The 13,238-nt window shown below is 37.1% G+C and overlaps 1 protein-coding gene across 1 annotated transcript in view; it reads right to left on the bottom strand.

Moving 5' to 3' along the window:
• Positions 1-10,942, bottom strand: part of polr3a (polymerase (RNA) III (DNA directed) polypeptide A) — a 35,675-nt gene extending 24,733 nt beyond the window's left edge. Inside the window, exons 1-8 of the mRNA XM_084434640.1 lie at positions 10,725-10,942; positions 10,421-10,556; positions 10,188-10,325; positions 8,361-8,532; positions 7,191-7,345; positions 5,500-5,739; positions 2,261-2,423; positions 1,480-1,616 (exon numbers count right to left, since the gene is read on the bottom strand). Of these exons, the coding sequence (XP_084290766.1) occupies positions 1,480-1,616; positions 2,261-2,423; positions 5,500-5,739; positions 7,191-7,345; positions 8,361-8,532; positions 10,188-10,325; positions 10,421-10,556; positions 10,725-10,768 (1,185 nt within the window). The 5' untranslated portion in view covers positions 10,769-10,942. The remainder of the gene's footprint in view (positions 1-1,479; positions 1,617-2,260; positions 2,424-5,499; positions 5,740-7,190; positions 7,346-8,360; positions 8,533-10,187; positions 10,326-10,420; positions 10,557-10,724) is intronic.
• Positions 10,943-13,238: the final 2,296 nt, after the last annotated feature.

Raw genomic sequence — 13,238 nt, 5'->3', positions numbered from 1 at the left:
CTTCTGTGTTTTTATTTTAACAGTACACCTTTGTTGTGCAGCACTTTGTTTGCCAAAAAAGTCCCACTGTGGTGAAAATCCAGCTTTTACTGTTGTTTATATGCATGTATAGATAATCCTATTATCTATCATTTCACTGTGTGGGGAATTGGCAGACGAAGTTTGTTTGAGAAGGGGAAAGGAGGGGGGGCGCGGAGGCGCGGGCGCGGATGACAGTTCACCTCTGGGTCTCTTCCAAATGGAACGGACAAGAAGGGGGATCCATATAGTTATCTAAGTAAGTGACACCTCGACTTTCTTTCAAATAACACACATTTCATTCATAATATTATAAATACGGGCCTCTATATTTCCTGCACATTTTTGTTTTTCTGAATTGTCTGAATGGCTAATAAAAATAGGTATAACAAAACGATTACTTGGTCACCACCACCAAGGTGAATTGGTTTAGTCTTGACTTCTGGTCGTGACTCGTCGTGAGTGACAGTTGTTATGGGGGGGGATCAGGGGAAATCTGTTGATTGTCGATGTCGAGTGCCAAATAAGAGATGGACAAGAAAGGTCAAAGCCATCAGGTGCCCAATTTAGAAACGAGCGAAAGATAAAGGTATGCAACTATGTTTTCTCTGTATGATTACGGTATCCATGTCATGAATGAAGGGGCAATATTAATTGGTGGGTATAACTCTTATTTGTTAGCCTTTTTGCTATGATTCTTGCTATGCTTAACAATAATTCGGTTTTAACTCAAACACGAGATCTAATTTCACCATAATATTGTGCTTTGCAACAAAACTGTTACAAGTTCAGTTATTACACTGCAAAAAATGCTTTTCTTACTTAGTATTTTTTTCTTGTTTCCAGTCCAAATATCAAACATTTCTTAAATAAAGATGCATAACGTTATTTTACTAAAGTACTAAAGCGCTCGAAGGGGGTCTCGCCCAGGGTGTAATTCAATGTAGAACCGCCACTGTCGTCAACCAGTGGATCTCTGAGCTGAGTGAGTGAGTGGAGGCGGGGCTCATTTGCATATTCATAGCTAAATGAGGCAAGGGTGTCGAGTTACATTCAAGCTATTTTAAGGCATGAATAAATTTTTTTTCAAGGAAAAAACTTTTAATATGTAATTTTGGTGATCAAAGATGAGTTTTAAGGGATAAAATTATTGACTACAGGGGGACTTTAAATATTTTTTTTAAATTACAACTTTTTTTGTTCACTGTTTTTAATAGTAAATTTGTAATAAATCATAAATCCAGAAATTTTCAGAAAAAATAAAACATTTAATAGTGCCACATTATTGTAGATAAATATAATATATAAATGCTTCTTGACTATCACAATTTAATTAAAACCAATAATTAAATCCAGAAAAATTTAAAAAAAAAACCTCTTTAGACTATTTCACCAACTAATTGACTAGTTAAAATGAGTAGTTGTGAGCGCCTTGTGACCCGCAGCAGTGACTGCTCTGACCTTCTCCGGGTAGGTGAGGATTTTGGCGACGTGAACAGGTACAGCGACCTCATCAATCCTCAGGTTTGGGTCGGGAGAGATGACCGTTCTGCCGGAGAAATCCACTCTCTTTCCAGACAGGTTTCCACGAAACCGCCCTGGAAACAGCAAAACCAGGCAAGTTGATGTGACAGCGATGCTGGAGGGCGTCTAACGTCAAAGCAGAAGACCGAAGCCTTGTCCAAATACACACACACACTATCTCCAATACCGTGGCTAAGTGTATCCCATCATGCACTATGTTCTGGAACTCATGTACCCCGAAATCGCGAGATGTCGAGGAAAACATTCCACTGTAATTTAAATTAATTAGATGCATATAAATTGGTAGTAAAAACAAAGTGTTGCATATTTTATTGGTGCAAAGATGAGTCTAGGCCTATTTTGTACAACATTTGCAACTGTTTTTATCACTTAATTAGAAGCACCACAATTTAAAATTAGTTTTCTCTGTTAGTTACATAGCGACTACTGAACAGACATGTAGAAGTCTATTTAAAAATGCCAAGTATTGAAAATATAATGAATAAAAGCTCTGTAAACACTTGCATTTTTTGCAAGACTAAAAGTGTGTCCCATCAAGTAATCAAAAGTTCTACACACACCAAATAGAGGAAATACGTCATGCAAGTAGACAAGTGGTCAAAGACCGTATGTGTGGGCATTTGGACAAGGCAAAATATAACACCAACATTTCCACAGAGACTCATGGGAAAGCCCTTTAGCCCTCAGCGGGTCGTACCCTGTTTTCCCTTGAGCCTTTGCACAAAGCCACGGGTCCATTTCTTGGGTGCCATGTTGAGCGGGATCCCCGAAAGCTCGCTGTTGATGTACAGAGCACACTGGAGCTGCAGAAAGTCCCAGTCCTCCATGATCATCTGGGTTTTGGCTCCTGACATGCGGTGCTGTGGATGTACACAACTACAGTTATGCCACATTTACTAGTCATGTATACTAGAGATGCACAATATATCAAAATTATCGAAATATGACAAATGTATATATCGCAATAACTGCAATAACTGGGGTCATGATCAAAAGACAAAGAGAAAATCACTCACTGCTCTTGGCTGAATAACTTTTGTAGCTTTAATAAGAATCAGGATATATTTAATTCATACAGTGAAAACTAAGCAGTTTTATTTTTACATTTGATTATTCAGTTTATGTTGTTAAACAGCCCTAATGTAGGATAACCTGACTCCCTAAACCCCGTGGTTTACACGTTTAGCCACGTTTCCATTACCCTACAAATTGAGCAAATTGAAATTACGAATTGAAAATACGCCCAATGGAAACTTCGCAAAAACTTCCATTTATCGCGAAAAAGTTTTTCCGCTCGCATGAGGAGGTTTTTCAGGCAACTCGAAAAAGAAATATTTCTCAAAACTGCAATGGAAACAGTTCTTGCGCATTTCCAGGTCACCTGACGTAGACGACGCGGTGTGTTTGGACAGAATACGAGACAGAGCTCTTTATTAAATTCATAAAAGACAGAAGAATTACAGGAATAATGGATTCTAAACCTCAAATAAATGCCACGATCAAGACCTGGAAGCAGATCTGAGGGAGAAACACCCAGAAACTCCTCATATGAGCCGCTCACAAGTATAATAAGGGTCGTTCCTCACCATTAATGCTTGGAAAACACACATACGTCTCCTTCCATTAAAGTTGTAGGGATGTTTTCTTGCCACATGTGAAACACGCATGTATGTTATATAATTTTAAATATATTTAAGATAATTTAAGTTTGTTTTACACACCAAGCATTATATCGTATCGCATTTTTCTTCAATATCGTGCAGCCCTATGTACTAGAGATGCACTGATACTTGATTTCTCTGCCGATACCGATTATTCACAATTATATCGGCCGAAAAACAATAACGATTGTTTGATTTTTCTTAAGGAAAAAAAATCTCTCCCAAATAATGCTGTAAACTATACAGGGAACCTCTCATTTGGTACACAATACAACAACAGAGCTATTATACTCAACTGCTATTTGTTTCCAGATACAATATTTACACCCAAATAAAAGCTGAAATGTTTGTATTGCTACAACTATTGAACATAAGGTAGTTTTCATGGCAAATTTATTCAAACATACATATAGAATTAACAGTAAATAAGCTCTCCTCTAGTGTTTTATAGCTTACTAGCGAACTGTGAACACTGGATGACTTCCCTGAGGTAAATGCAAGAGTCAGTGATATTGTTCAAGCTGTTTTATTGACGTCTTTCCGCGGATGAAACACAGATTGAGTGATTTCATGAGACATGATTTCGGTTTGCACTGTATCTTTCAACATACCTTCTGATGTTCATGCATGTTTTTCGAGATATAAATTGTATTAAGTGGAAGAAAAGACTACAGCGATCTGTCACGTCACATTTAAGAGCGTCAAAACGCCATTTATTGTTTGAATTTCGTGATATAATGTACAGAATTAAAAAGCTGAGACTTCGTTTCTTATCAGAAGAAAGAAATCACACAGAGCTCTTTGTGATTATTGGACGGGAGGCGCAACAAAATAATATAATGTTTGATGTAGGGATCTGGCAACCCTGGCTTGAACTACGGGTGATTCATAGGGTCAAATAAAGCCTTCATTAACGTCACTATTGTTTAACATTTAAAGAGTTATTGTCACGTTAACTTGCACTAAATTCAACACAAGAGACATTTTCTACACACACAGTATGAGTTGCAGTCTGACACGTTTTCCCGTCCCCTTTTGATTGACAGGATATAATCGCCACTGACTAGGGCTGGGTAAAAAAAAAATATATAGATTTCTCGATTTTAATTCATTTTTACGAACCGATATCGATTCTTAAATCCCAAGAATCGATTAGTCATCCTGTTTTCAGTTGATGAATGTAACATTGTAGCGCATCCCATCCAATAAATCGCAATAATCTTTGTGCTTTGCTACTATTGATATGAAACAAAGTCTCAGATTTCAAATTACGTCCATTTTCTTACGAAATTCAAAAACATAAATGCCGTTTCGGCACTGTGGCGTGAGATCGCTCTGGCGCAGCTCAAGAGAAGCACATGTTCTTCTCTTCCGCCTTAACACCAGTTACAGCGCGAAATAAACATGAATGAGCTTCTGAAAGTGTGTTAAAAGCTAGAGTACAACTTATCGAAGTCCTTATCATGTGACATGGAACCGCTCAATCAGTGTTTCAACCGTGGAAAGACGTCAGTAAAACAGCTTGTAAACAATGTCATGTAACGTCACATTTACCTCAGAAAAACCACATCCAGTGGCCATAAACTCGTTAGTCAGCGAGAAAAATTTACTCTTAGGAGCATTTTGCTAAATATATGCAGCATGTTACATATTCATTATAATTTTTAATGTTCTTCAATATTTAACGCATGTTTGAATAAATCAGCAAGTTTTTATGACAGCCACCATTTAAATGTTTACATTTCATATAACTTTATTATTATAAAAATAAATAAAAGTGTAATTTAAGTGTTTGTATATAAATCAGTTCACCTTCAATATTATAGTAGGCTAATGAAGCCTATAGGCTACAACTGACTCCCATAGTTTACAGCATTAGTGAAGAGATTTGAAATGTGCCTTGTATTGTACCTGATATCCAAAATAATCAATATTGAATCGAATCAGAATCTAAATCGAACTGCAAGCTTGTGAATCGAAATCGAATCGAATTGTGAAATTTGTGTCAATACCCAGCCCTACCACTGACCATCGGCTGTTTTCAAACAATCGGCCGATAGCGAAAATAATAGCTTTAATCGACCGACACCGATCATTGGCCGATACATCGGTGCATCTCTAGTATACACGCCAGTCACGTCACTGACTGTACAATACTGAATAATGCATTTCTATGGACAAAATGATTCTGATTGATCCATTCAAATAATCGTTGAACCGTTTTTCCTCCGCCTTCGCCTACTTGTGTTTGGCATCTCAAACGGGACCTGCGTACCTTCTTGATGACGTCGTTGAGGAAGATGATTTCGGTTAACTTCATGGTCAGATCATCTTCATTGGTGCCTGATTTGAGGTCGCTGACGACGGAGGGCCGGATGCACAGGGGCGGCACTAGCAGGCGCGTCAGGATCAGGTCAGCGGGTTTCCCGGATTCGGCATTCATCAGCAGAAGAGGAATATCCTCGTTTGGAATCCTCCGGAAGAGATTCAACACGACCAGAGGATTGAGGTTTTCCTGGATGACAAGGAACGAGAAGAGGAAATATTAAACTTTCAGTTAGTGGTGCAAATGATCACAAAACTCACGGTTCGAATCATTTTTCATATCTGCAATTTTTTTTATATATTATATATATATGGGGGGGGGATGTAACTTTACTTCTCATTTATTACCTAAAGCTCACTTGAAGTACTTCGATACTACATCAAAAACTACTAACCTGACTGATAAAGTTCAAACATTATTAAAAACAAGTGAACAGTCAGTATTTAAATAAGAACAAATACACACATTACAAGCAGAGACGAACACTAAATAACAAAAGTTACAAAGTCTAACAGTATCAGGTACAGAAAATAATAATTAGGCCTAAACGTAGAATAACACTATTTGTTCACTGTAGAAATTAAAAACAGTTTCATCTTTGTTAAAGCTGTATTTTGTTGTTTTATTAGCATTAATGACACAGACGACAGCAGGAATATCAGGCTGCCGTCACTTTAAGACCGAATAAACTAACAAACATCCGGTTTGTTTCTCAGCTGTTCACTTATGACATAACCGAGCAAATACTTGATGAAATGGGCATTTAGAAATAATTTTGTGTGTATGTGTCCGTTCAAGTGCAAGTAAACGCGAAATGAGAATCAATTCGGTGTTCGAGCGCTGTCTGAAACGCGCCGTACAGATCACGGATCAACTGCGCTACGCTGCACCCCTACTTTCAGTTCTATCAGATAAAACAACAATGCACTGTTAAGCCCTATTCGGACGGGACTCGTGTCACATGGAGAGGTGGAGTAAAGTAATCACCAGAGCTTCTCTGTGACTTTAGTCCCGTCTGAATGTGCATCTCAGAGATCATCACGGACAATGTCAGTCAAGATTACAGCGACTTTTACCTTCAGTAAAAAGGTCCGGAAAAAGGACCTCAGGTGACACTGATCCCGTGCAAATAGACCCGCTGTAAATATGTACGTAAATATTTCATAATTTCCTGTTTAAAAGTAGTTTCCAGCAGTTTTTCAAGTATGGAGACGCTTGAAAAAGCATCAGTTGCGTTCTAGACGCTGGAACGAGTCTGTGGCAAAACTCAGTGTTTCACACACACCATCAGATCAGAGAGAAGATCGACAGCACTTGTTAGAGGCACCAAACATCTTTTAGCGTTAGCTAAGTGCCTATTACCAACACAATCCAATCTGAAGTTAATTAATACATCGTCCGACCGGATATAACTGTTTTATATATATAAATATAGGTTATATGTGTTTGTGCACGTGATGCTCAAATCGAGTTACTCTCCCACTTCTGCTAGTTTTACTGAGATATCTTATCCTGTGCGAACTGGCCATTAATATTACAGACGTCCTGTGGTAACATACATTACTCCATCTACCCTGGTAAAGTTAATCCCGTCCGAATAGGGCTTTAGTTTTCCTATCTCCTGATTGGTGGATATTAACCTGTGCTCTGGCCAGCAGTGACTCCACTTCTTTGTTGTGTTCAATGGCGACGTCAAACGACTGGAGGAAATCCGACACCATGGGATCGATGACTTTCTTCGTGGTCTTATACTTTTCATGAATGATCTTCAGCAAGCCACATTTCTTCACAGGGCCTGGAGAGACATGAGCAATGTTTCATAGGGTCGGGAATCGAAAACTTGAGGTCAGGAATCAGATGCTTGTTATACAATTTTAATTTCGATTCCTCTTATCCATTCCTATGTGAGCATTTTAATGTGTTTCAGTGTTATTACAGTGTCTATACCTGAATACAGATCTTAAAATACTGTTTATTTCAATAGTATATTTGTTCAGTTGTATCTATTGGTTGCTATTGTTCTTTTTTAATAACTGAATGTTTACTTGTCTTTATTAATGCTTGAAATGTATATTAGTTAGGCTAGTTGTTTTTCTATGGTGTTTTTAAACCACAGAACCACAGGTTCCTTGCGTAAGTGTTCTCTAGCCTGTTGAATTCTGTTCCTGATATTCAGCTGCAATTAAATGTTTTGCAATGAGACTAAATGTGACCCTGGACCACAAAACCAGTCTCGAGTCGCACGGGTATATCTGTGGCAATAGCCAACAATACATTATTGATTTTTCTTTCATGCCAAAAATCATGAGGATATTAAGTAAAGATCATGTTCCATGAAGATATTTTGTAAATTTCCTGCCGCAAATATATAAAACATGTATTTCTGTGAGTGAATGCAGCACTATCGCCAACATAAATGTAGAACTTTAGAGGAGATTTTCTCAATGTTTCGATTTTTTTGCATCCTCAGATTCCAGATGTTCAATAGTTGTATCTCGACCAAATATTGTCCTATCCTAACAAACCACACATCAATGGAAAGCTTATTTATTCAGCTTTCATAAGGTGTATAAATCTCAATTTCAAAAAATTGACCCATGTGACTGGTTTTGTGGCTCAGGGTCCCAAATGTGACCGAAATTTTACAGTATTGGAATCAAAATTAGGAATCGCTAAGAATCGTAATCAATAAGCAGAATCGAAATTGGAATTGGAATCGTTAAAATTTAAACGATGCCCAACCCTAATGTTTCATCACATCATATAATGATCAATGCAGAAGAGTTTAGTGTTCATCAATCCACTGTTACCGTTAAACGCATTGCAGCTCATGCATATGGTCTTCTTCCTGCACTTGTCCGAGATCTTCTTCTTGAGGCCGCGCTTCTGCAGGTACGCCAGTCCAGGTCTGCGCAGGTAATCCAGAAACTGAAGCTTTTCCTCTTTGGCCAGAAGGATGTGAGAACACGTCTTACAGATCATCTGCACATATAAACAAGATTTGCATAACTGTAATAATAGGTCAATTATATAAAAATAACAAACACTATCAATATAAATACTAATAATATAAAAATACAGTGACACTTTAGTTTAGGGTCCAATTCTCACTATTAACCAGTTGCTTATTATCATGCATATTACTAGGATATTGGCTGTTTATTAGTACTTATAAAGCACATATTAATGCAATATTCTGCATGATTATATTCTACATCCCTTAATCCTATAATACCTAAACTTAACAACTATACATACTATTAATAAGCAGTAATTAGGAGTTTATTGAGGCAAAAGTCGTAGTTAATAGTGAGAATTGGACCCTAATCTAAAGTGTGACCAAAAATACAATATAATTCATAATAAAATAGACTTATAGATTATAATAAAAATAATTTCATAATTAACTATATTATATTATATTATAATACATATTCAATTGTATGAAATATAATGTAATTTATTAACCATAATATTTATAATGTATTATATATTATTATTTAGTCAGTTTTATAGCATTCGATATTATTGACTTCTTATAAGCATTATTACAAGTTATATATTATTGCACCAAATTATACATTTATATTATTTCTATTTATACAATATTATGTATTATATGATTTTTACATAGTTTATATATTTTTTATTACAATTTATACTGTATTTTTCTATACTTATAAGTCAATAACATACACAAATTTATAATACAGTACATATTATTTTATTTATATTTATAGTTTGTTGTATAGTATTTTATGTTATTACTTTTTCTACACCTCTAGGTCAATAATATATCATATTTTATAATACAATAGAAATCATAATATAAATATGCAATATATTATTTTTTAATAGTATATATAAATATTTTTTTATAATACTTTATATTGACTTAATATTTTTATATTATCATGCAAACTTAAAAATAATAGACTAAAGGATGGGCCAGTTAAATGCTATATTGAATCTGACAGTAAACCTAGAGCAAAACACTGAACGGCTTAAAGGGATAGTTCACCCAAAAATGAAAATTCCGTCAGTGATTACTCTCCCTCATGTTGTTCAACCCCTAAGACTTTCGTTCGTCTTCGGAACACAAATTAAGATATTTATTCAACTATTTATTCGACTTTATTCAACTATTAATTTTCTTCTGTGTTTCTCTGAGTGAGTTCACGTAGTGTAACAGCACAGCGCTTCTGTACGTCAGAACGGAGGCTCACTATTGGCCGACGCTGGTCATGTGTGTGGTGCTGGCCAATCGTGAGCCTCCGTTCTGACACAGAAGAAACACAGAAGAAAATGAATAGTGGAATAAAGTCGTTATTTTTGTGTGTTTTTGTGCACAAAAAGTATTCTCGTCGTTTGATAAACTTAAGATTGAGCCACTGGAGTCACTTGGACTATTTTAACGATGTCTTTACTAACTTTCTGGGATGGCAGATATCGATTACATAGAAGAGCCTATGAAGGAGTGAGATAGCTCTCAGATTTCATCATAAATATCTTAATTTGTGTTCCGAAGATGAACGAAAGTCTTACGGGGTTGGAACAACATGAGGGAGAGTAAATACTGACAGAGTTTTTATTTTTGGCTGAACTAACCCTTTAAAGACACGTTGTGATGATCTCACCTGTAGGATCCCAACAATAGCTTTGAAGTATCCGATGTGGAAGCAGGGCAGCTCCAGATCCAGATATCCATAGTGCCCGAGACAGTCCGCAAGGTTCTTCCCACAGGTTTCACACGGCCTGTCCTTCTCGCTGGTACCCTGAACACATTAGAGACGATCAAGCCTTGTTTAATCATCTAACAAACCATGTTTCTGTTGTATTAAGTGAGTAGTGTGTGTATTAGTGGTGTCACCATGCGGTGGTCCAGGACCCCATACTGCAGCGGTGTGTGGCTGGTGTCCTGGCTGTATAGGTTCTTACTGACCACCTGAATATGAGCCTGTTGTCTCATCTGTTCTGCTGATTTCATGCCAAAACAGATGTGACTTCTGATGAAGCCAGAGAATCAAACATCAATATCACATGAACAACTTTTACATGCATGAACAAAGTCATACACACAACAAGGACAGTTCAACAGACAGACAGCTGACACGATATGTGTGTGTAAAGTTCTGATGAAACGTGTTTATCCTGCATGCAACCCACAAACTTACATCTTTTTGGCCACATCCGTCTCTCTAAACTGCTCCTTCACCATGACTGCGGCGCGTTCACGCAGTCAGCGTGTGAATTCAGTGAAATTAATATATTTATGGTGATATATGCGTACACTCCAGCGTTTAATGAAGGTTTCGTCTGATCCTTCTGCCACATGCAGCACTGCTTACTTTGACGACGCTGCGTGCGCGTCCATGAGCCTCTCATGAAGCCTGAGCGCGTCGCCGGCGTCTCATCTGCGCGCAGCGACACCTGCCGACGGGGAGCGCTCTGGAAAATACACTCTTATTCGAAGTCTTGTTATAAACAATGTATATTTGGATCAGAAGCAGTTACATTTGAATGAGTGTGAATTATATACATTTTGGAGGTTATTTCAGTATGTTTTGAAAGGTTCGAAGCGACGTGGTAGTGGACGTTTGCATTTTTAGACACGGCCACTAGATGTCACTACTGCTCTTTTATTTATAAACCGAAAGATACAGTACATGAACATTTTAGAATAATTTTTTCAATGAGACTAATAATGAGCACCGGAATGCCTAGGAGATGTTATTAATTTATTCAAGTATCTGATTTGCATAAACAAACTCTGTTTGACACTAATGAACACCTGCAGCCTGCAAATCTGTTGCAAAATCGACAAGTAATTTCACTTCATGTTCAAGAAACAGGTCCTTGTGTGTTCATAATTACATTTTATAATTCTCATACTTTGCATACAGCTCAGTATGAGTTGACGATACTATGCAAGCAGCAAGCCTGAGGCATTTACTGTAAATATGCTTATTATGACTACTGCTATTAAATAATATTTTATTAAAACCTGAGAAAACCTTTCTGTCGAGAGATGTAAATAAATTTGACAATAGTTTATTGTCCATGCAGATTTCTATATTTTAAATAGTTAAAGTCCCCCTGTAGTCAATAATTTAATCCCTTAAAACTCATCTTTGATCACCAAAAATTACATATTTATACTTTTTTTTATGCCTTTCATGCTTTAAAATATCTTGAATGTAACTCGACACCCTTGCCTCATTTAGTATGCGCGGTTCTATGAATATGCAAATGAGCCCCGCCTCCACTCACTCACTCAGCTCAGAGATCCACTGGTTGACTATCACACGTTGATCTGATTGGTTACACGGTAGTTTGTGACGTCAGAAACACCAGCGATTTCAAAGCGTGTTTTTGAGACTGTCTTTGGTTCACTGCAGTTTTAAGGAGGAAATACTCAGCAATGGTGTCGACTTATGAATTTACACATGCTTTGTCTTAAAGCACATTAAAAACACCACATAGACACATAAACAACATTAAAAGCTGGATTTTCACCACAGGACTTTAGGATATTTATAGTCTGCATACTTCTACCCTACAAACATGCAAACTTGCATTTGTAACAGAATCCTTAACCTGTTCAGACTATTAATTAAGTAAAGTTTTGTTAAAATAAAAATAATTTAATTAATTGCTATATTAATTCCTCATAGAGCGTTTAAGCTTATATGCACCAAACTCACCACTGGCCTTCAGTTCTTACTGTGCTTTTGTGTGTGTAATTGCACTAGATTTATGATTTCATGTTCAAGTTCAAGTTCAGAGTCTGACTCTGTAAATCTGTTAAAGGATTTACGCGTCCAGGCTTTTAAAAACCTTTCAAAACGCCCAGGAAAGCTGTTGTCGAGCAGCATCTCTGCATTACAGTGTTAATATCTGAAGGATCATCTGATGCTGTGGAATAGATGAAGCTAATGGAGTCCAGCTGAGAGACTAAAAGATGTTTTCAGTGTGGAATAATTCGATTTCAATCTCCGTAACATGAACGTGCAGTGATTTATTCATCTGTAGTTTGTTTATGGCGTCTGTTGAAGATTAAGGAAGCTTTGGTTAAGTTAACAGCTGACCGACCGGATGCCGAGTCTCATTAATGTGCTTTTATCCACCATCGTCGTGTAATGATTTACTGTAAACGCATTTTAAAAGTGTGTGTAAGGAGAATGTTTTATCTTTGTGCTCCTGTGAATATTTATTTGGTTGTTGGTTTTCGGGAGTCTCGCAAGTCTTGTTTGGGTTTGATCTTTGTGCAAATCCCGTTCTGAGGAAGAAATGATGAATAAATAATGTGTGTGTGTGTGTGTGTGTGTGTGTGTGTGTGTGTGTGTGTGTGTGTGTGTGTGTGAAAAATGAGTCAGTAATGGAGTTGAAGGAGAGGTCAGAAATATGAAATGCAGAGGATGGTTATAAAAAGTATTTTATCATGAAGAGCCATTTGACCATTACTGCTCCATGCATCACAACACACTGTGTGTGTGTGTGTGTGTGTGTGTGTGTGTGTGTAACTAATGTTGCTTTCAGACAGCAATGCAGTTCTGCCCAATGCTTTACAGCAACACATGCATCAACACTTCACTGCACAAACACACACACACACACACACACACACACACACACACACACACACACACAGACACACACACACACACACACACACTCTCTCTCTTGGT

This window comes from Rutilus rutilus (assembly GCF_951802725.1).
Source record: "Rutilus rutilus genome assembly, chromosome: 16".
NCBI lineage: Eukaryota > Metazoa > Chordata > Actinopteri > Cypriniformes > Leuciscidae > Rutilus > Rutilus rutilus.
The sequence above is the reverse complement of the archived record's forward strand: the minus strand, read 5'-3'. Positions and strand labels throughout refer to the sequence as shown.